Source organism: Chiloscyllium plagiosum, unplaced genomic scaffold, assembly GCF_037043375.1.
Source record: "Chiloscyllium plagiosum isolate Xiang-an unplaced genomic scaffold, Cpla_swu_hap1 HiC_scaffold_48, whole genome shotgun sequence".
Lineage (NCBI taxonomy): Eukaryota > Metazoa > Chordata > Chondrichthyes > Orectolobiformes > Hemiscylliidae > Chiloscyllium > Chiloscyllium plagiosum.
The window spans coordinates 46,420,061-46,444,154 of NW_028270186.1; the positions used below are offsets into that span (position 1 = coordinate 46,420,061).

Sequence of the window (24,094 nt, forward strand, 5' to 3'; positions counted from 1 at the left end):
ACTCTGCAAAGCTGACTGGTTTTGAAACTTCATTTTTTGTTTGTCAATCATAATCGGGATTTTATGGGATAGGTATTGTAGAGGAGAGGTAAAGGATAGGCTTAAGACAAAAGACTTTTAAATAGTTGTTAGTTAATCTACGTTTTTAGACTGAAAGAAAACAGTTATTGATTGTAACTTGAAATAGTGAATTTTGAATTTTAACAGATTGCAGCGCGGGATGAAACTTCTATGTGTTACTGGTTTAAATCAGCAGAGGGTTTTATCTCGTGTCATAACAAGAAAATCCCGTGTTTCTGGTGACCCCACTTTGACCGCTGCATTTACAGAGAGTCTGGCTGTACAGGAAACACACCGAGGTGCGACTACACAAAAGGAACGCACTGTAAGCAGAGAGGAGCAGGTTGCTGCACGATCGTCCCTGGCATTTCCTGGATTTTTTTTCAAACTAGACCCATCCAGTTGTAAGGTACGAAACCAATTTATTTCCTAAATGAGGATGTCACTGAGCCTTGTCCCTTGCTTCAGTTTAACCAGAACCCAACACCAGGGAAGGGATTGTGCTGACACTCAACAAGAAGTGAGCTAGATTGATTCCGAAACATTCCGTAAAGGAATTGTAACAAATCCAACAGCGGAATGTCTTCCGCTGATGTATTCACTTGCTGACAGAAGCCATCTGTCCATTGAGAAGAATTCATTATGCCTATCCCCACAGAGGAAGGTAGAGAATCAAACTAGGAAATACATTGACTATTAAAAATGAAGAACTGCAGGAAATTAGAGTTAATGAAGCGGATCTTTTTGAAAACCTAATTCTTTGAAGTTTGGTAAGTTGGTGCTTCTGATACGATACATCCGAGAGTATTGGAGAGGTGGAAATAGAACTAGTGAAAGAAATACTGATTATTCTTCAAAGGTGGTTACATTCTGGAATGGATCATGCATGCTGGAAAGCAGCTATTGCGAAACTACATATTTAAAATAGGACGGAGAGGGAAACCAGAAAACTAAACAGTGGGTATCTTGATGTCAGCTGCGGAAAAAAAAACATACATTAGAGCCTTTCGTAAGAATCTGACAACGAGACACTGGTTGAAGTCATGATATGATTTGTTAGAGTGGGCCTAGATTCAGCAAAGGGAAATGGCCTTTGATTAACCTGCTGGAATTTGTGGAGGTTATCCGTTGTGGCGTCAACAATTGAGAACTTTTGAGATTGCAGTATTCAGACATTTCAGAAGAAGTTTGGCATGGTTGAATTCACGTGAGCAGAAAATCTTAAAGTTCATGGGTAGGTCGGGGTGGAATATACCGATTGGTTTACAAATTGGATAACGGAGTGAATGAACAAGGTATTATTCTTTTCTCTGCACTGACTGTTTGTTGGGCATCAGAAGGATCAGTGTTTCAGCAAAAGCTGTTCGCAAGGCATAAAAAGTGTGACAGATATGAACAACAAATGCAATCATTCACATTTACATTTACTAAATGGTGAGAGGCTGTAAAGTGCTGTTGCTGAAATGGACCAGGATATCCTTGATAATAAGTCACAAACAGAATTCTTAACGGGCTGGAATTAAATGATATGTGTCTCTTCATATAAAATAATTGTCGTGCAGGAGTACATATATCTTTCTCAATAATTGTGTTTGTTGAGAGAATATTTGGGATATTTATAAATCAGATTAGGTCTGCTTTATAAATAATGATCTCCTTGCCACTAAGACATTGTAAAGGAGTTTGACCCGACTAAACCATGGCATGGAGGTACCATGAGGGCGAGAGTGAAGAAACTATATTTAATCTGAAATACTGTGAGAAAGTAAGATAATGAAACTTGATGGTTATGGACGGATATACATTATGTCACAACCAGCTGAATAGTGTGAAAATTCCGTACTTTTCATCAGTGCATGATCCCCATTTGTTTATGGTCCTCTGCAAAACCAGCATGCGGACGGACAGAGAGGTACAGGTTCTGAATCAAGTCTGAATAGTTTGATGTGCACTTACTGTGTGACCCTGCATTGAAAGTCACGGTCAAAATCCTGTCAGTACGCACAATGCTTTCATTCTGAAACAGCTAGCCTTTCCCATCAGCTTCTGTCCTCCATGGAGACTATGGCTCTGCTTTCTTGGAGACGGAAGACGCCTTGGAGAATGGTTAAAAAAGGTTGGCTTCAATCCTGCGGCCAGTAAACCATGCGAAACTAATAAATATATTCTCTGTGTAATGAACTATAAGTAACAAGGTGTAACAATTTATCTGTGCAGACTCAATTCCATTTATTTGCATCTCTGTTCCTTTTTTCGTGACTTGAGAACCTGAATGCCCTTGCCCTGCTTATTTGTAAGTGACTCCAGGTGTGAAATGGTTTCTTTTTGATCCCGTATATGTGATGTGTGGAAGGAAGCAGACTTCTCGTGCTGTTCATTAACCAGAAGGGACTGAATGAGATGTTCTTCTCCTTGCCCAATTGATTTGATGGGCTGAATGACTTCCGCACGTCCTTGTGAACGCAGACTGAGATGTGTTAATTATCTGCACCTTATATTGTGGTTATGAAAAATGTTTAGCAGCGCCGTTACATGAAGGTTAACCAGACTTTTGTTGCACATGGACACAGACTGCTTCATGTGCTGAGGAGGAAAGGTTGTACTGAACATTGTGCAAACTCCTGTGAATATCACCACTTCTGCTGCGTCAAGTGCTGAGGGGGTACAGATTGTACTGAAAATTAGTTAATGTTCAGTGGATCTCACCACTTCTGTTAAGTGTGGACTCAATGGGCTGAATGGCCTCTTTCCACACTTTAGTGATACTAAGATGACAAGATGAAGGTGCCTGGGCTAAGGACACAACCTGAGGATCTCCTGCAGAGATGAACTATGGCTGCGTTGATTGATGCCCCTGCATGATAACCATCTTCCCTTGTGCTATGAATGACTTCAAACAGTTGAGAGGTCACAATAATCTTTCATTTAGTGTAATTTTGCTTATGATCCTTGATGCCATCCTCAGTCAAATACAGCCTTCATATCTGGGACGTAAAGCCTTGTGTTGCCGTTTTTGTTCATATCAGTAGGTCATGCCGTAGAAGTAGATAATATTTTCTTCAAACAGATGACAGTGAATGTCTGGAATTCTCTTGTGCGGAGAGTTTGGGGAGCTACATCACTGAAAATGATCAGTAGTGTTCCACAGGTGTTCGTTCTGGGAACTCTACTATTTGTGATTTTTATAAATGGCTTTGATGAAAAAGTGGAAGGTAAGTTCGCAGATGACACAACGGCTGGTTGTCTGGTACATAGTGAGGAGGGCTATTGGAGGTTGCAACAGGACGTTCACAGGAGGTGGAGCTAGGCTGAGAAGTGACAGTTGGAGTTCAACCTGGAAAAGTGTGAAGTAATTATCTTTGCGAGCCCGAATGTTAACGCGGAATACAGGGTTAAAGGCAGGAACCATTCCTATTTTTGTTCATATCCAAGTTCATCTTAAAAGTGTTATTGCTCCCGCTTTCAATGCGCTATGGTACTTTGTGATAAAGTTCCTCACTGTCCACTGCACCACATCTTTGATGTAATTTGTTAACTTACTTCCATGTCCCCGATATTCATTTCCAAATCGTTTTCATACATAATGAAAAGCAGTGAACTCAGCATTAATTCTTTCAGCACAACTCTGGCCAAAGGCCTTCAGTCTGGAAAACAATCCGTAAACTTCAAACACTTTTGTATCCAATTGGTGAACATTCCCTTAATTCCAGTGACCTGGTTAACATTACTGAACTACACAGGGGATATTTCTCATTGCTAAAGAAATACAATATGCGGCACATATAAGCAAAGCATTTAAGGTTACTTCCTTGCTAAGCCCTTTGGGTTTCAAAGTTGGGAAGTCATGCCGAGATTGTGCAGGTCATGAACGGATCTCTTCTGTAATATTGTGTGCAGTTCTTGTCGTCGTACTACAGGAAGGATATTATCAAGCTGGAAAGGGTTCAGAAGAGATTTACCAGGATACTACGTGGAACATCTTATCTACTGCCTCGGGAGCCGATAAACAATGACTTGAACGTTGAATTAACCCGTTTCCCAACGTCAGCTTCCCCAAACACAGCCTGGATACCACCCTCCAACTCAGGTCCGCCTTCTCGAGGGGTCTTACCCGTTCCTCTTCATTCCCAGCTCCCCGCTCCCCGCAGATCCATCGCGATCCCCTCCAATGGTCGCCCACCGATTCACTAATGTTCCCTCAGTCCCATCCACACCACCCCATTTATCTCCCAGACCCCTTCCCCTTCCCCAGTCCTGAAGAACTGTCCTGCTTGAAAATAAACTGTCTTGCTGCTCAGATGATGCCTGACCTGCTGTGCCTTTTCCCATCCCCATGCTTTATCTGCACTGAATTCTCCAGCATTTGCCTTCCCCATTGTCTCTTATGTACAATTCCCTCTTAACAGATCCATGCCTTTTTTTTTCTGTTTTGACCCAACCTGTTCTCGGCAAATTTTATCCTCAGATCATGGACGATAAAAATTATTTCAATTTTTTTTGGATATTGTAATGCCTGATCAATAGTTTCAGGGTCTATGTTTCCGTGTATGAACAAAGAACCATGTTTATGTTCCGGTAATCTTCTGGAATTAATGCCATAGTCAAGGCAGATTGCACGGTTACACATAATGGATCCGCCATCTCCAACATTACTTCTCTCAGTCATCCTCACTTATACCATCCAGAATGAGTAAAGTTTGAACATTATTTTGAATTTTATTACGACAGCATTGAATTGAAAGGGGTTTACTGGAGCTGTTTGTTCAGCGACTGTGATTAATAACAGTCTCTGTGGATCCTAAATGTGTCCCTGCGGGGTATGCCTCTTCTATTAATTTAATACTGGATTCAATTTGCAATCACATTGTATGAGTGGGAGTATCACTGACAGTAACAACAGGGATCAGCAGCAACAGAGAGAGCGGGAGGAGAGATCAGATTCTCGGAATATTAGACAGGAATGTTATGACAATTGATCAAAATCTGAGAACATTAGACTGGAATGTTACAACAATGGACAGAAGTTTATCCGAGGGTCTTTACTGGCTTTCTCAGCCTTGGATATCATTAGCATCGCGGATTTATCATGTACTGGTGGTTGTTCAAGCTGGTTATTTTCCTATCCTCGCTATAATTGGTGTCGCTGGTAAGTAATTTTAACTGTCTATGTCACCAGGTTAAACTGGATTGCTGCTCATGTCATTTAACATCGTGAAAGGTGGAAGTCAACACTTTCAATTCCAATCAACCATTCCATTATTTACGAATTATAATAGGCAAACGATTCATGACAAATTATTCACCATTATGCAAGGAAGAAACAGACTGCTCTCAAACTCCATAACGTTTTCTGTCTTGCACAGATTTGCATTTCCATACCATCCCCACTCATTAATCCTGCCCAGTTACACCATCATGATATCCTAGTCTCCTCTTTAGGCTCTGTGGAATGTCTGAATAAACTATCGTTTGAGCCTTCTGTTTAAATCTGCATTTGACATTTTCATGTCCCTTCTAACCACGTGTCTGTTACCGAAGAATTGCACTTGAGGATGTTTAACATGTTTTCTCCGCAGAATCTTTCAGACGGGGAGACAGTACATGATGTTTAAGTCATTGACTCATAATGCAGAGCCACAGAATAATAATTTGTTGATATCTGCTTGTCCTGTATACTTTAGAGAAGGCAATGAGGCATCCTTCCCTGGTCAGGTTTCCATGTCACTACCAACCCACGGCAATGTGTTGTTTTTTTTCCTATCGTGTGGAACCAATCACTCAGTTCAATATGCTCGCCTGACCAGGGCTGCACACATCCCGTGAGGGCAGAACAGAAATAAAGTTCGCTCACTTCCACTGCCAGGTTCTCGTTTTCCTACAGTTCATTTCGCTTCAGGTTTGTGGCCATTCCCTGTTTCAAGTGCATTATTTCTGATTGAGTCTCTTCCCAAAAGTGATGTTAATCTCCATGGGCACATCCGGTGCTGGCTTTATTGATGCTGACATACAGATGCAAGAAACTTTTAAATTCCATGTTAGTGGGGATGCACTGAGATAGAATGGGCTTTGATGTCCCAAAAAGAAGTGTAGACGGGTAAGTGATCCAATGAATTATTGTTATGATCATGCCTGAGAGCGTTGTTGAGACAGTTTTTGGGGTATTTTGAACAGAATTTCTGTCCTGTAATAAAGATGATCTCATTGCAACAGAGAGTGTGTAAAGGAATTTCACCAGACTAACCAATGGGACAATGCTGCCAGAAGGAGTGAGTGAAGAATAATTTGCAGTGCTATGACAGTAAATGTTGACAGCGATGGACAATCACTCATTATGTTCTAAACAGACACTGAGAAGTTGATAAATTTTAAGGCTTGCATTTTTTTTAACTCGGGATACAAGATACTGGATATGTAAGTGCCTTTGAGGATACTGTCCTCAGTTAAATACTACCTTGATATCAGCGTCATTCACTCTTATCTTAGCAGTTGCGTTCACCTCTTTTATTAATGTTAATAGGTGATGGGGTCTGTCTAGGAAGTGTTTTCTTCTGACAGAAAGTAGAGAATGTCAGCAATTATAAGGTCGAAAAATTTAGGGGAGCGAGATAACTGAACGTATTCAAAGGGGAGGTAGATGGTTTGTTGACCTGTCAGGGAGTTGAGAGCTGTAAAGAGCTGGGCATTAAACAGGGGTTTATGCCATCCGTAGGCCACCACTGATCTGATAAAATGGTGTGAGCTTCCGAATTACTCACTCCTGCTTCTTATGTCATCATGGTAGGTAATTCGGAAATCAATGATTGTACTTTTCATGGAAGGTCAGTGAGAGAAAAGTATTTTGTGAGCCGTCTCTGGCCGAGATACGGGGCCGATATTCACAGTGAATCTGGATCTACAACATGACCCACAAATGAAACACCAGTTGTTGATAGGAGAAACTCTATAAAGAAATGGGAGGCCTCTTACGTACCCAGCCTGGATTTTCCGATTCCATTTTCCAACCCAAACCAAACCATGTGTGACAGTCTTGCGGAAGCGAATGATATTCTGTGTTACTATGGACCAGTATTTGGAGCAAATGTTCTCCATCTACGTCTGTGTAGACGGATTTAAGGAATGAATAGAAGATAGTAACATAGGACGGAGGAGCAGGAATGGGTCACTCAATATTTTGTTCCTGCTCCATTATGCAGGAAGAGAGAGTAAGCAATTAAATTACACGATTACAAGGGGAATGGACAGGTTGAATAGACCGCAGCTGTTCTTTCCACTCAAAGGGTCGGCTTACTTACAATCTGATACCAGGGAGCAGAGAATGGAGAGTAAGTTAATAGCACAACTATGACACAAAATCTTAAGTTTTGTCTTCACAGAAAAGGACATGAATAAATGAGAAAGGGAAATAGAATGAAATTAGTGAATACATTTCGTTGGTAGAATATATTGGAACCGAAATTGACCGTGCATAGAAAACATTAACATACATAAATGACGTGAGAAACATATTGAGAAACCGACTGGTAGATAAATTACGGAGAAACATGAGAGACAATGAATTTGAATTTTTGGGAAGAATTTTTGTTAGAGTTCCAAGCCTAGAGTACAAAGTAAAAACACTTGAGAAGGTGGCTAATAAATGGACATGCTGTTACAATAGGAGAGCTGACAGGAAAGAGTGAGAAGGAATAAATAGATGTGTTTCGAGGTGGAAGGCTCGTTGGTCATCGCAATGCTCGCTGCATCGTGCCAGCTATTCCGAATATAGGTCAAACGTTTGGTTGGGGGAATCAAATGCAATATTGCCAAGTCTGCTGATGGTACTAACAAATTTCGAATTGTGAGTGGGTGAGCAGGATGCTCAAAAACTCCAGGATGACTGAGACAAGTGGCGTAAATGGGCAAATACTTGGAAGATGAAGAGCAATGTGTATCGATGCGACATTCAGTGTGGTTGGTTGGAAACAATAAAACAGCGGCTTACCATTGGAAAAGGGATTGGTTGAGAACTGTTGACTTATAAGAGGATTTATGCTGTTTATTTGTTTCCTTCTGCGCCGCGCTCCGAGGTCCACGCATGGCAGGAAGTTCTAAAGCCACAAGTCAATCAAGTATTGAGAATGGCTTTGGCACTCTTACCAGTGTACACGGACCCACCAATTTGGAAACTGTAACACTGAAATGACTCTGGATATCAATGTCCGCCAGTGATGGAAAGCAATGTTGCAGGAACAGAGAACATTTAGGAAGTGCAATGAAGAATGACCAGACTGGTTTTTGGAGTGACAGATACCCTGAGGGCGCAGAGGTTGGGAGCAGAAATTTCCATCACGTAAAGCTGAGGACGTCAAGGTACTGAATATAAATAAAGATTTCTCGAGACTAAAGTAATGGAGAGAGAGGAGGAGAATTATGTGGGGATAGCGGATCAACCATCACAAGTAATTCCCGAATAACGTGATAGCTGTGATCCTGTAAAAAACTGCATTGCTGAACATCGGACAATACAAATAGTGGAACATGTGCGTACAAAAATGGTAAGTGATGAACTGCGAAAAAATATAAGCAAAAATCAAATCATACGTAACAGTTAGCTTTAAAAAGCTGTTTGAGCTGAAGTAAATCTTTACATCATATATATTGTGATGAAATATTACAGTAAATGCAACACTTTAATACCACAGTCACTGACGATACCACTGTGATTTTCATGAAGCTCTTCACCAGAAAGTGCGTGAGCTGATCGACCACATGATGCCAACGCAAATTCTCGCACCCACCATTTGAACTAAATTTCCTCCAAAATGTCGACTAAAATTCACAGCTTCAAACACGTTTCCAAGGCTTGCAGAATAGATTGCATTCCTGTTTTAGCTGGAGACACTGAATTTGAATTCTGCAGACAGAGCATCCTGATGCTGGTCTTTCCTATTCAGCTGGTGCTCGGCATGGAGTCACCTAAAAATGAAAGGGAGCTCGCTTTAGAAAAAAAATCGTTTCACAGCCACATCACGTTTAAATAACACGCCTTAAAGGGGAATGGTCATGGAGTCGCAAATTAGAAGGACCGAAGGGACTAATGCAGTTTATATTTATTGGTGGTTATCCCATCAAGATATTTGTACGTTTATGAGAAAAGTTCGCTGAGAAGATTTTCAGCCATGAACTACAATAGGGAAGATTCAATGTATTGAATTACCTACTCCTTTTCCAATATTTCTGTGCAGTCTGTGGGAAAGCTCTGGAATTGTAGTCACAAGCTGTCAGATGTTAGGAAGAGTACCGCTGCAGAGTCGGCAGGACTGTGTTTCCCGTTTGCTTTTCAAATGTAGAGGCTGGTGCTGGGTGTTCTGTCTAGGTTTATTCTTTAAGACCTAGGTGCAGTGGGATACAATTGAATGCTTTCCTTGCCTGCTTCAGAGATCATTGAAGAGTTTATCACATATCTGTATACCTGGTGTCACTTTCAGGCCAGACCAGCAAAACACCAGTGATTTGATTTCTGAAAGTACATTGGGGAAGCAAATTGGTGTTTACAGACAACATTGGTTTAAAGGTCACTGTTAATGACACCAGATTTTAGATCTCGATATCTTACTAATTGCCTTTAGCTTCCTCCAGCTGCCAAAGAACTAGCCTAGTCTGGACGATTAATCCAGTGACATTTCCACCGCAACACCATCTCCACGTTGGGACCTACTGGAAACCATATTGAGCAGGATAATTCTGTGCTACTTGACAGCTCTATCAAATTAACTCCCTTCAATGTGACTGTTGTGATGAGGCTGAGTGTGTAGTAATTGCTGAGTTTGTAATTAATTCCCTCTTTGGGCACTGGACGTAGTTGAACGATTTTCTAAATTAGTGTGATGTAAGATTTGGAGATGTTATGAAACAGCTTCCCCAGGCACACAGGCTTGGTGTGCAGCACAAGTCTTCAGTCTTATTGCAGAAATGGTATCATGTCCCATCGCCTTTGTCTTATCTACAGTCTTCAACCGCTTCTTCATGTCACGTGCAATGAATTGAATTGGATTAAGTCTATCATTTGTGATTCTGTGGGCATCATGGCAAGGGTGAGTTGCATCATACACTCAACACTTCTGGCTGAGGATGGTGTAGATCCTATTACTTTGTCTTTAACACTGATGTGCCGGGCTGTTCCATTATTACTGAAGGATTTGTGGAGCCATTTCCTCCAATGAGTTGTTAAAATTCTATCATCATTAATAACTGTTGTGGCTTTGATGTGATGTGTTCGTTAAGTGCGGTTGTGTTAACGGGTTGTCATCAGGTTTAGGTTTGCATGGTCCTGGCATGTTCACCCACACTCGTCACTTTATCATAGATCGGGGAGACGGTAATGATAGACTGTAGGAGTATTCCGGGTAAAGGGTTACACGTTGTGATTGAATGCTTCTGCTGCTACTGTGGTTCACAGCACCTCATGAATGCTTGGTTTTGAGCTGCTGTATCTGCAATGCAATTCAGCTGTCTGTAACCAAGTTCACACTGAAATTCATTCACCATTCAGCCCTGCATTCAGTGACCTACTCTGGTTTCTGATGTGAGAACACTTCAATTATCATATTCTCATTCTTTTGAGGTTCTATCCCGGGTGTCAGGCCTCCAGTCTGACACATTCCTCAAAACAATTTTACTGATTTAATTCAACTGTTTAATTCATAAGAATCTTTTGCCTTCAGTAGTGTCATAGTCTGTGTTTGATCGGCTTGTGTTTCTCTTTGTTTCTCTCCCCGACCATAATTAATAGCTCCATTGTGTCAGTGATGACAGCTTTGTGTGGTTTTGGCATCAATGAAATTGTGATACTGTTCACTTCTGGTATATGGCACTACGTGTTGTACAGTGCGCTTGAGCAGCTTTGACAGACGTCTTTGAAACTTGTTCAAAATCAGGAATTGCTGGAGAAAATAAGCAGGTTTGGCAGCCTCTGTGGAATGAAAGCAGACTTAATCTTTCAGGTTCAATGCCCTGCATCAACGCTTCTACTTTTATTTTTTGCTTAATATTTCCATTATCCACAGCTTTTTGCTTCATTGAATATTTGCCCGGTTCAGGTCTGGAGAAACCAAAGAGATCTCACATCATGTTCGGAGACAGAGAAACAGAATTAAAGTTTAAATTCATTTGTGAATGTTCTTCAGAACTGGAAATGATTGGAACATTGGCTTTTAATCTTTTCATAGCAGTGTGTGTGTGTGGGGGGGGGGGGGTGACAGGAAACAAGAGGGTGCAGTGCAAAAGTCAAACAGGCTTTTATTTGTGAGTGAAAGAGAAATAAATGTAAAAGGGCTACAAATTTGGGTTTAAATGGGGCAACTGATTCTCTCCTTTGATTGCAATGTAACCAAAACACTGTCATAGGGAACCCAGGAGGGAAAGTCTATGAGAAATGGAGAACAACCATAATGGGATGAGCCTGTGAAATTGTGGAATTGATTATTACCTCCGGTAGGCTGTAACGCGCCAAACTGTAAAGAGTCAAGTTGCTTGAACTTGAGTTGTGCTCCATTGCAACATTGCAGCAGCACAGGACCGGAATGGTAGTATGAGAGTAAGGTCCGTCAATGAATTGGGAGGCAATAAGAAGGTCAGGGTTATTCCGACACACAGCTTGGAATTGTTCATCAACAAAGTGTGCTTGGTCTTCCCAATGTCAAGGAGACTGCGTTGTGAGCTGCAATGACAAGAGACTGATTGAAAGAGTACATCTGTAAGGCGTATGCTGGGTTGCGAAAAAATGAGGGATGAGTCGGTGATCTTTTCAAATATCTTCGATATGTATAATATGGTTGCACATTTGGAACTCAGGAACAAAAGCTTTAGTTATGCCACTTTGACGGTTTCTTTTAGTCTATTTACTCTCACTCGGTTTCCCACATCCTAACAACAGGGACTAAGTAGTACTTTGTTCGTCTCGTATGCTCCTGCCTGCTTTGAATCGATTTCCTTTGTTTCAACAGCACTTGCAATTCTGCTGTTCCCAATAACTTTTGTACATTTAACCCTTGTTATTCTCTAGATTAATTACACAACTTTCAGTCAACCCACAGCTTCCTTCTTTTTATAATCTGTGTATCCAGTCATAAACTCAAGTTTCTACTAAGCCTTCTTAGGAACAATTTCAACTTGCTTCGCACACCTGTAATTTCCTGTCTTCTGTATCGTCTCTCATGAAACGGGGGGATTATATTTGCGAGTCCTCTGATACCCTCCCTGACTCCAGTGATTCCTGAAAGATTACTAAAAAAATCATCAATAGTAACTCCACAATCTCCCCAGATATCTCGTTTGGATTATGGGTTGCATTCCATCAGGTCCGGGTGATTTCATCTACCTTCACACCTTTCAGCTTCCACAGCACCTTCCCCCTAGTTATGTTCACTGCACCCACCTCTGACCTCTGACTCTCTTGAAGTTCTGCCAGGCTTCAGGTGTCTTCAACTTTGATGACTGATGCAAAGTGTATATTGAATTCCTCCCCAATTTTATTTTCTCCTGTAATTATTCCAGCCTCATTTTATGGCTGCCTAATGTTTTCTCTTCCCTCTCTTTCCTGTTATATACGTGAAGACCTCTTTCCATCTTCTGTTATATCCTTAACAAGCTTAACGTCTTATCTCATCGTCTCTTCTCTTTTCTTTTATTAGTTATGCTGCGCTGAAATTTAAAGGCTTCTCTATCCTCTGGATTTATAATAATTTTAACAACGTTGTATGCTATCTGTTCTGGTTTTATGCTGCCCCTGGCATCCATCTTCCCTCATGACTGCGTTTTTCTCCCCTGAGCATGTGTCTTCTGCCTTGGGTTGAATTTTGATATCCTCCAAATTAACCAAAGAAACCCTTGCCATTGTTGCTCCATGGTTTTCCCTGCTTAGTTTCCCTTCCAAATAAGTTTAGCCAGTTCCTCTCTCTAGTTTTTTTCGTTAAGTTACTCAATTGTAAGTACAATACATCAAGAAGAGAGCAATAGATATAAACTGAAAGAAGGAGAATTTAGAGATGGGATGCGGACAATGATTGGAGGATTGTTGACTGGACACAGAGAAAGAGACAGAATATTCATGAGAAGATGTAAAGGATGAGAAAGCTCGGTTATCAACAGAAGGAGATGTACTCCCCTTGTTTTCGCAATTCCTGTGTGCTGTCGTAGTTTGTACAGTGTATGTGCAACAGACAGCTAATTTGCAAATGTTGGGTTTGATGCCAGATTTTTCATCTCCAATAGGATGACAGTCACTAGCTATTGACAGAGGCCATCAGGCCAACGTGTTTATTTCCTGTTAGAAAGGCATTAATTGAAATAAGTTTGGACACCACCAGAAGCAGCAATTTATAACACAGATCGAGTGAATCGAACAGGGAATACCAGAAAGGGAGGGAACATTGAGAATAGGGGAACAGGCCACTTCAGATGAGTGTCAAATAATGTTTTAATGCTTCATAAAGTTTAGAGAACATATGCATCATTTTTCGTTAACCGTGTTTCCGTTGTTCATTCCGAATATGTTGTGCAAATATGAGCATACTTACCTATCTGCTCACACACTGATTAAACAGTGTGAATAAAATCTAGAAACTGGTGAATTCGACGTTGATGTCGGATAGTTGGAGGGTCCCAACTGTCCTCCCAAATATCTGCTTCAACCTCCCTTCCGACCTATCACCATGGCTCCCCACTCGCATCTACATATCTCTTTCCAAACTACCTTTCACCCAACTCCACCCCCACGACCTATTTATCTTTCAGCCCCATTCTCACACCACCCCAACGATGCTGATGAACTTCTTCTGACCGAAACGTCAACTCTCCTGCTCCTCGGATGCAGGCTGACTGGCTCTGCTTTCCCTGCTCCACACTTATCAACTCTGACCTCCAGCATCTGTAGTACACACTTTCTCTCAGCCTCTAATATAAAGGGGTGAAATTATTTGCACTTTTTTAGACAGGCAACCCGATAGGGTTACAATATGTGAAGAGAAAATTGGCATTCTCCTGCGTAAGATCAGGTGAGAACTCCAAATCAAGATTGGGGAAGTTACAGTGGGAGTGATTGACAGAGTGTAAGTTCCAGGAATACAGATTGTTCTTGAGAACGATGTAATACGATTCAAGGTGGCAGTGGCACCCCTTGTTGTGGAGAAACCAAAGAAAGGCCAGCGAACAGAGGAGTTGAAAGAAATTGGAATTTTTCCAGACTGTGTCATAACAAGATCCCACTGTCATAAGTTACAGCAAGAAACAAAAACGAAAGAAAAAGACAAAGTAGTTAATATTCAGTTAGCGGACACCGTGATTGATGCAATGGCACAGGAATAACCTGAACAGGCAGACCGTTAAGGCAGACATGTTTTGTCCTGAAAGGCTACTGCATTACAACAGAAATATATACTTTGAAGCATACTTTGGAAAGGAATCGGAATGTGCTATCGAGTGTTGTTATGCTGAATATAGAGTTCTAAAAAGAAAACGAAGAGCACTGCAAATTGTTGCAAAGGGGAAAAGTACAGAAGTGCACCCAGATTGTGTTGCCAGTAGCATACAATCAGGGAGAGTTGCACGTCGCACGTTACTTCCCAATAGCCGGTCATCTACTTGTGCGGAAGACTCAAACAAATGTACAAAAGCATTTCTAATGGCCTCGAACGCACAAATATGTGCTTAAGTTTTACTGTATATGTTCTACATTACAAATGGTAGGTAAACCACAGGCAGCAATAAAACCAGCACATTTTTTGTCACTTCCTGCGTTTGAAAATCATTTCACGTGGGTTACGATTGGTTGCGCAGGTCTGCTCCCTGTACTAAAAATGGGAACCAGCTAACCTTAATGGATATGTCTACCAGATTTCCGGAGGACACTCCATTATGGCGTGTTAAGGTGAAAATGGTGGTAGACGAGTTAGTATCTGCCTTTACGTGGAATGGGCTAACCAGAGAGATTCAGTCAGATGAAGGGCCTAATTTTACAGCTGGGCTGTTCAAAGATGTCATGGATAGCGTAGGCAAACAGAACATTAAATCAAGTGCGTGCCATCCTGAATCCGAGGGATCCTTGGAAAGTTGCCATCAAACCCTGAAGACCATGTTTAGAGCATGCTGTCAAGATTACCTAAATGATTGGAATAAAGGTATCTTGTTGGTAGCGTTTGCCATTAGCGGTGCACCAAATGAATCTACTCAGTTTATTCCCTTTTATTTAACATTCAGATATGAAGTGAGAGGCTCTTTTTAATCATTCAATGAGCAATTGCCCAGACCACAGTCGGAGATCTTATATTTGGATTATATATCTAAGGTGTGGGAGATATTGTATCAGGTAGGTGAGTTCGCTCAATAGCACCTAAAGAGGACACAGCGCCAAAATGAAGCAAGTGGCAGATAAAACACTCGAACACTCGGGTATTTTCCCATTAAGGTGACGTATTAGTATTGTGAGCAGTGGTAAGAAATCCCTTTAAAGCCAGATTTAGCCGCCCTTTCCAAATTAAAAAAAAAATAAGTCAGGTAAACTGTCCCGTCAAGATACCCGGAATAAAAATGTTTTTGATGTATCATGTGAATATTTTGATTCCTTACAAGAATAAAACTATGGAACTGGAGATCATTTTTTAGTTACTGCCCTGCAGAGTGAGGAATCAAATCCATATATCATAGATCTTTATATGCCTCAAAATCGTTTAACTAACAAGGAAATCGTTGAGGACTGGTATAGGATAGTGCGTTATCTATCGCAGGAGCAAAGACTCCAGTAGATTGTACATTGCAGCAATATGAGGACATTCGCAGAAATGAGGTGGGAGGACCAACAATATTCTTCATGTAGTGGAAGTAGAGAATACTGTTACGATAAAACAGCATCTTTATCGGCTTAATCCTGTCAAAGCCACACATGTCTAGAAGAAAGTGAATGATGTGTTCAAAAAAGATATAATCGAACCGAGTCAGAGTGAAAGGACTTCACCAATTGTTTTAGTTCCCAACCCTGACTGGACTCAACGGTTTTGTGTGGACTATACGAAGGCCAAGGCTGTAACAAAGTCGGAGTTCTATCCAATACCAAGTTTGGATGACTGTATACGTAAAATTTGACAAGCCACAGACATCATTAAATTGGACTTACTGCATAGCTATTGGCAGCCAACTTTATCAGAGAAAGTGAAAGACGTTTCTGCGTTTGTCGAGCCAAATGGGCTAGATTAATTTAACATAATATCCTTTGGAATGTATAATGCATCAATCTCATTGTAAATACTCTTGAACAGAGTGCTGGCCAGATCAACCAATTGTGCATTTTATCTGCATGATGGGGTGATCCTTAGCAAGTCCTGGAAAGATCACATGATAGAGTTGTCAGAGCTCGTTGAACGATTACAAGAAGCAAAACTGATTTACAAAATTAAAGAAAACAGAATTCGCAAAGGCAGAGGTGACGTTCTTGTACATTACATTGAACGTGGAAGGTTCACCCCAAGAAACGCAAAGACAAGGCCACGGGAGAATTTCCACGAGCATCCTCGAAGAAATAGTTGGTTTGATTTTTTTGACTGAGTGGATTCTAGCGGAAGTTTTTTTCCAAAGTTCAGCATTGTCATGGCACTGCAGATGGATTTCCTAAAGAACAATACCAAATTTTGTTGGACAGAACATTGGTAGAAGGCATTAGAAAATTTAAAATCAGTATTAACTACAGCACCAGTTTTAACTGCATCAAATATTTTGAAAACCTTGAACGTTACGATTGATGCTAGCGATATAGGTGCTGGACATGTACTGATACAGGAAGATTGAATAACCAATTGGCTACTTGTTAACAAAACTCAATATACAGGAAAAGAAGCTCCACTATTTTAAAAAAAATTCTGATTAGTACTGACCTTACAACATTTTAATCTTTACGTGACAAACAAATTGTTGGAGAAGGTTGTGCACAACAGTGTCAATTCCGTCGCATGCTCAGAACGATTTAAGGAGTAAAATATGATACTGTTTCATTGGAGACTTACGTTACAGAATTTTAGTTTCAAAAACGAACATTTTTTGGGCCGTTAAAATGTGACAGCAGATGTGTTATCACGGATTTAAAGGAAAATATGCAAATACGATTAAACTTATTCCAATGTAATATATGTGTGCATAATGAACATGAAAAGTATAGCTTCATTTCATGACCTCTGTATTTCATAGTCGTGGGATTAAAAAATTAGAGGGAAAAACAAAGCAATCTATTCATTCTGATGGTTCATTTTATTTTTAAGGGCAGAGGCATTACGAAGTCAAAATCACATCTGGTCACTTTCAGACAAACATGTTTTGTTGAATTTAAAGTACAGGCACAGCTGCCAGCTCAAGGTTCCAAACGTTAAACCAAGCTGTTAAATTGATACCTGAGTATTTTTTTTTTGGAGACCAATTTTAATTTAATCAATTAATTTCAATAATGCTCAAGATACCAAAAGCCAACGGAGTTTGAATTTTATTGGTTTTATTTCGGGAAATCAATTAAATTTTGAGAATTTAATGCATCATGGGAAGTACACAAACCGGCATTACAATACTGGAGGGCAAACAGCTGTCATCGAAAAGCAGAGCAATTGCTGGAGAGCTAACTGTCCATCTATACCACTCTCCCTCAAAGATACATTTTCCTATTTATGGTAAAAAAACAAAGAAGATGACACAGGAAGACCAGCAGCTGAGTGAGTGAACACAGCCAAGAAGACAGAGACTGTGTGGTTTTGAGATTAATTTAATGTAATCTTGTATTTGTAGGTTGTTGGAAAAGCATATTTTTGTAGAGATGGACTCATACAGAAGTTAAGAAAAGGGAGATGTTGTTGTTGTTTTCTGTTCACTACTTGGTGTTCTTGTTTTGGAGACTAAGTATAGAGTTATGGCAGCGCAGGCAGTGGAATGTTCCTCCTGCAGGATGTTTGAGGTAGGGGTGACCACCGATGCTCCTGCTGACTTCACCTGAAAGAAGTGCAGCCAGCTCCAGCTCCTCACAGACCGTGTCAAGGAACTGGAGTTGGAGTTGGATGAACTGAGAATTATTCGAGAGGCTGAGAGGGTGATAGATGGAAGCTACAGGGACATAGTTACGCCAGAGAACAGAGGTAGATGGGTAACAGTTAGAGTTGGGAAGGGGAGGAAGCAGGCAGTGCAGGGATCCCCTGTGGTCGTTCTCCTCAACAATAAGTATACCGGTTTGGATACTGTTGGAGGGGGGGGGGGGCTAGCAGGGGAATGCTGCAGTGACCGGGTCTCTGGCACGAGGTCCGGCTCTGAGGCTCAGACGGGAAAGGGGGAGAGGAGGAGAGCGCTACTTATACGAGACTCTATAGTTAGAGGGACAGGCAGGCGGTTCTGTGGACATGGGCGATTCTCTCGGATGGTTTGTTGCCTCCTGGGTGCCAGGGTTCGAGGCATCTCGGACCGTATTTTCAGAATCCTTAAGGGGGAGGGTGTGCAGCCAGAAGTCGTGGTGCACGTTGGCACCAACGACATAGGTAGGAAGAGGGGTGGGGAGGTCATTCAGGAGCTCAGGGTGTTAGGCTGGAAGCTAAAAGCTAGGACGGACAGAGTCGTCATCTCTGGGTTGTTGCCGGTGCCATGTGACAGTGATGCAAGGAACAGGGAGAGAGAGCAGTTGAACACGTGGTTGCAAGGATGGTGTAGGAGGGAGGGCTTCAGGTATTTGGACAATTGGACTTCATTCTGGGGAAGGTGGGACTTGAAAAAGCAGGACGGGTTGCACCTGAACCAGAAGGGCACCAATATCCTGGGAGGTAGGCTTGCTAGCACTCTTCGGGGCGGGGTGGGGGGGGGGGGGGGGTTAACTAATTTGGCAGGGGGATGGGATCCGGACTTGTAGTCCAACAAGTAGGTTAGCTGTTTTTCAGGATGTCCAATAATGTAGGGAGGCTGTGGAGAAGGTAGCACTGACAGGGAATATTTGCAGACACAGAGATGGGTTCAAGTGCGTATACTTCAACGCAAGGAGTATCAGAAATAAGGTGGGTGAACTTAAGGCGTGGATTGGTACTTGGGACAACGATGTTGTGGCCATCACGGAAACGTGGACAGAAGAGGGACAGGAATGGTTGTTGGAGGTTCCTGGTCACAGATGTTTCAGTAAGATTAGGGAGGGTGGTAAAAAGGAGGGGGTGTGGCGTTGCTAATTAGAAATGGTATAAAGGCTGCAGAAAGGCAGTTCGAGGGGGATCTGCCTTTGGAGGTGGTATGGGCTGATGTCAGAAATAGGAAAGGAGCAGTCAGCTTAGAACATAGAACATAGAACAATACAGCACAGAACAGGCCCTTCAGCCGACGATGTTGTGCCGAACATTTGTCCTAGCTTAAGCACCCATCCATGTACCTATCCAACTGCCGCTTAAAGGTCAGCAAACATTCTGACTCTACCACTCCCACAGGCAGCGCATTCCATGCCCCCACCACTCTCTGGGTAAAGAACCCTCCCCTGACATCTCTCCTATACCTTCCACCCTTCACCTTAAATTTATATCCCCTTGTAACACTCTGTTGTACCCGGGGAAAATGTTTCTGACTGTCTACTCTATCAATTCCTCTGATCATCTTAGAAACCTCTATCAAGTCACCCCTCATCCTTCGCCGTTCCAACGAGAAAAGGCCTAGCACTCTCAACCTATCCTCGTACGACCTATTCTCCATTCCAGGTAAATCTTCTCTGTACCCTCTCCAAAGCTTCCACATATTTCCTAAAGTGAGGCTACCAGAATGCACAGGATACTCCAAATGTGGCCGAACCAAAGTCCTGTACAGTTGCAACATCACTTCACGACTCTTGAATTCAATCCCTCTGCTAATGAACGCTAATATACTATAGGCCTTCTTACAAGCTCTATCCACCTGAGTGGCAACTTTCAAAGGTCTATGAACACAGACCCAAAGATCCCTCTGTTCCTCCACCTCACTAAGAACCCTACCGTTAACCCTGTATTCCGCATTCTTATTTGTCTTTCCAAAATGGACAACCTCACACTTGGCAGGGTTGAACTCCATCTGCCACTCCTCAGCCCAGCTCTGCATCATATCTAACTCCCTTTGCAGCCGACAACAGCCCTCCTCACTATCCACAACTCCACCAATCTTCGTATCATCTGCAAATTTACTGACCCACACTTCGACTCCCTCTTCCAAGTCATGAATAAAAATTACAAACGGCAGATGACCCAGAACTGATCCCTGCGGAACTCCACTTGTAACTGGGCTCCAGGCTGAATATTTGCCATCTACCACCACTCTCTGACTTCGACCGGTTAGCCAGTTTTCTATCCAATTGGCCAACTTTCCCTCTATCCCATGCCTCCTGACTTTCCGCATAAGCCTACCATCGGGAACCTTATCAAATGCCTTACTAAAATCCATGTATATGACATCAACTGCTCTACCCTCATCCACATGCTTGGTCACCTCCTCAAAGAATTCAATCAGACTTGTAAGGCAAGACCTACCCTTCACAAATCCGTGCTGGCTGTCCCTAATCAAGCAGTGCCTTTCCAGAGACTCATAAATCCGATCCCTCAGTACACTTTCCATTACTTTACCTACCACCGAAGTAAGACTAACTGGCCTGTAACTCCCGGGGTTATCCCTATTCCTTTTTTTGAACAGGGGCACAACATTCGCCACTCTCCAGTCCCCTGGTGCCACCCCCGTTGACAGCGAAGACGAAAAGATCATTGCCAACGGTCCTGCAATTTCCTCTCTTGCTTCCCACATAATCCTAGGATATATCCCATCAGGCCCGGGGGACTTGTCTATCCTCAAGTTGTTCAAAATATCCAACAAATCTTCCTTCCTAACAAGTATCTCCTCTAGCTTACCAGTCCGTTTCACACTCTCCTCTTCAACAATACGGTCCCTCTCATTCGTAAATACTGAAGAAAAGGATTCATTCAAGACCTCTCCTATCCCTTCCGACTCAATGCACAGTCTCTCACTACTGTCCTTGATCGGACCTACCCTCGTTTTTGTCATTCTCATGTTTCTCACATACGCATAAAATGTCTTTGGGTTATCCTTGATCCTATCCGCCAAAGATTTTTCATGCCCTCTCTTAGCTCTCCTAATCCCTTTCTTCAGGTCCCTTCTGGCTATCCTGTATCCCTCCACTGCTCTGTCTGAACCCTGTTTCCTCAACCTTATGTAAGCCTCCTTCTTCCTCTTTACAAGACATTCAACCGCCCTCGTCAACCAAGTTTCCCTCACACGACCATTTCTTCCTGCCTGCCAGGTACATACATATCAAGGACACGTCGTATCTGTTCCTTGAAAAAGTTCCACATTTCCACGACATCCTTCACTGACAGCTTATGCTCCCAACTTATGCTCCTCAGATCCTGTCTTACAGCATCGTAATTACCCTTCCCCCAATTGTAAAACCTACCCTGTTGCACGCACCTATCTCTCACCATAACCAAGGTGAAAGTCACAGAATTTTGGTCACCATCACCGAAATGTTCACCCACTAACAAGCCCATCACTTGTCCCGGTTCATTACCGAGTACCAAATCCAAAATGGCCTCCCCTCTGGTCGGACAATCTACATATTGAGTTAGAAAAGCTTCCTGGACACACTGCACAAAAACCGCCCCATTCAATCTACTTGATCTAAAGAGCTTCCAATCAATTTTTAGAAATTGAAATCGCCCATGACTACTACCCTGTGGCTTCTGCACCTTTCCAAAATCTGTTTCCCAATCTGTTTCTCCACATCTCTGCTGGTATTGGGGGGTCTATAGTAAACACCCAACAAGGTGACTGCACCTTTCCTATTTCTGACTTCAGCCCATACGACCTCCAAAGGCAGATCCCCCTCGAACTGCCTTTCTGCAGCCGTTATACCATTTCTAATTAGCAACGCCATCCTCCTCCTTTTTTTACCACCCTCCCTAATCCTACTGAAACATCTGTAACCAGGAACCTCCAACAACCATTCCTGTCCCTTTTCCATCCACGTTTCCGTGATGGCCACAACATCATAGTCCCAATACCGATCCACGCCTTAAGTTCACCCACCTTATTTCTGATACTCCTTGCGTTGAAGTATACGCACTTGAACCCACCTCTGTGTCCGCAAGTATTCCCTGTCAGTGCTACCTTCTTCACAGTCTCCCTACATTCTTGGAAATCCTGACAAACAGCTAACCTACTTGCTGGACTACAAGTCCGGATCCCATCCCCCTGCCAAATTAGTTTAAACCCCCCAGAAAACACATTGTTGGGTGTTTACTATAGTCCCCCCAATAGCAGCAGAGATTGTCTAGAGGAATTAAGGGCTACGGGGAGAACGCTGGTAAGTGGAGCTGAAATGCGCATCAGCCATGATTGAATGGCGGAGTGGACTCGATGGGCCGAATGGCCTTACTTCCACTCCTATGTCTTATGGTCTTATGGTCTTATAGATGTGGAGAAGCAGAGTGGGAAACAGATATTGGAAAGGTGCCGAAGCCACAGGGTAGCAGTCATGGGTGATTTCAACTTCCCAAATATTGATTGGAAGCTCTTTCGAACAAGTAGATTGGACGGGGCGGAGTTTGTGCAGTGTGTCCAGAAAGCTCTTCTAACTCAGTCTGTAGATTGTCCGATCAGAGGGGAGGCCATATTGGATTTGGTACTCGGTCACGAACCAGGACAAGTGATGGGCTTGTTAGTGGGTGAGCATTTTGGTGATGGTGACCACAATTCTGTGACTTTCACCTTGGTTATGGAGAGAGATAGGTGCATGCAACAGGGTAGGTTTTACAATTGGGGGAAGGGTAAATACGATGCTGCACGACAGCATCTGAGGAGTATAAGTTGGGCACATAGGCTGTCAGGGAAGGATGTCGTGGAAATGTGGAACTTTTTCAAGGAACAGATACGACGTGTCCTTGATATGTATGTACCTGTCAGGCAGGAACGAGTTGGTCGTGTGAGGGAACCTTGGTAGACGAGGGAGGATGAATATCTAGTAAAGAGGAAGAAGGAGGCTTACATAAGGCTGAGGAAACAAGGTTCAGACAGAGTGTTGGAGGGATACAGGATAGCCAGGAGGGAGCTGAAGAAAGGGATAAGGTGAGCTAAGAGAGGGCATGAAAAATCTTTGGCTGGTAGGGTCAAGGATAACCCCAATGCCTTGTATGCGTATGTAAGAAACATGAGAATGACGAGAACGAGGGTAGGTCCGATCAAGGACAGTAGTGGGAGACTGTGCATTGAGTCGGAAGAGATAGGAGAGGTCTTGAATGAGTCCTTTTCTTCAGTATTTACAAACGATAGGGTCCGTATTGTTGAAGAGGAGAGTATGAAACGAACTGGTTAGCTAGAGGAGATACTTGTTAGGAAGGAAGATGTGTTAGGCATTTTGAAAAACTTGAGGATAGACAACTCCCCCGGGTCTGAAGGGATATATCCTAGGATTATGTGGGAAGCAAGAGAGGAAATTGCAGAGCCGTTGGCAATGATCGTTTCGTCTTCACTGTCAACGGGGGTGGCACCAGGAGGCTGGAGAGTGGCGAATGTCGTGCCCCTGTTCAAAAAAGGGAATAGGGATGACCCCGGGAATTACAGCCAGTTAGTCTTACTTTGGTGGTAGGCAAAGTAATGGATAGGATACTGAGGGATAGGATTTATGAGTATCTGGAAAGACACTGCTTGATAAGGGATAGTCAGCACGGATTTGTGAGGGGAAGGTCTTGCGTTACAAGTCTTATTGAATTCTTTAAGGAAGTGACCAAGCATGTGGATGAGGGTAGAGCAGTGGATGTAGTGTACATGGATTTTAGTAAGGCATTTGATAAGGTTCCCGATGGTAGGCTTATGCGGAAAGTCAGGAGGCATGGGCTAGTGGCAAATTTGGCCAGTTGCATAGAGAACTAGCTAACCGGTCGAAGTCAGAGAGTGGTGGTAGATAGTAAATATTCATCCTGCAGCCCAGTTACAAGTGGATTTCCGCAGGGATCAGTTCTGGGTCCTCTGCTGTTTG

At 42.5% G+C, this 24,094-nt stretch overlaps 1 protein-coding gene across 1 annotated transcript in view; it reads left to right on the forward strand.

The window, feature by feature from the left end:
* The first annotated feature begins 5,070 nt into the window (after positions 1 to 5,070).
* Positions 5,071 to 24,094, forward strand: part of LOC148135904 (putative G protein-coupled receptor 139) — a 74,565-nt gene continuing 55,541 nt past the window's right edge. The window contains exon 1 of the mRNA XM_087984436.1: positions 5,071 to 5,206. Within this exon, the coding sequence (XP_087840562.1) occupies positions 5,074 to 5,206 (133 nt within the window). The 5' untranslated portion in view covers positions 5,071 to 5,073. The remainder of the gene's footprint in view (positions 5,207 to 24,094) is intronic.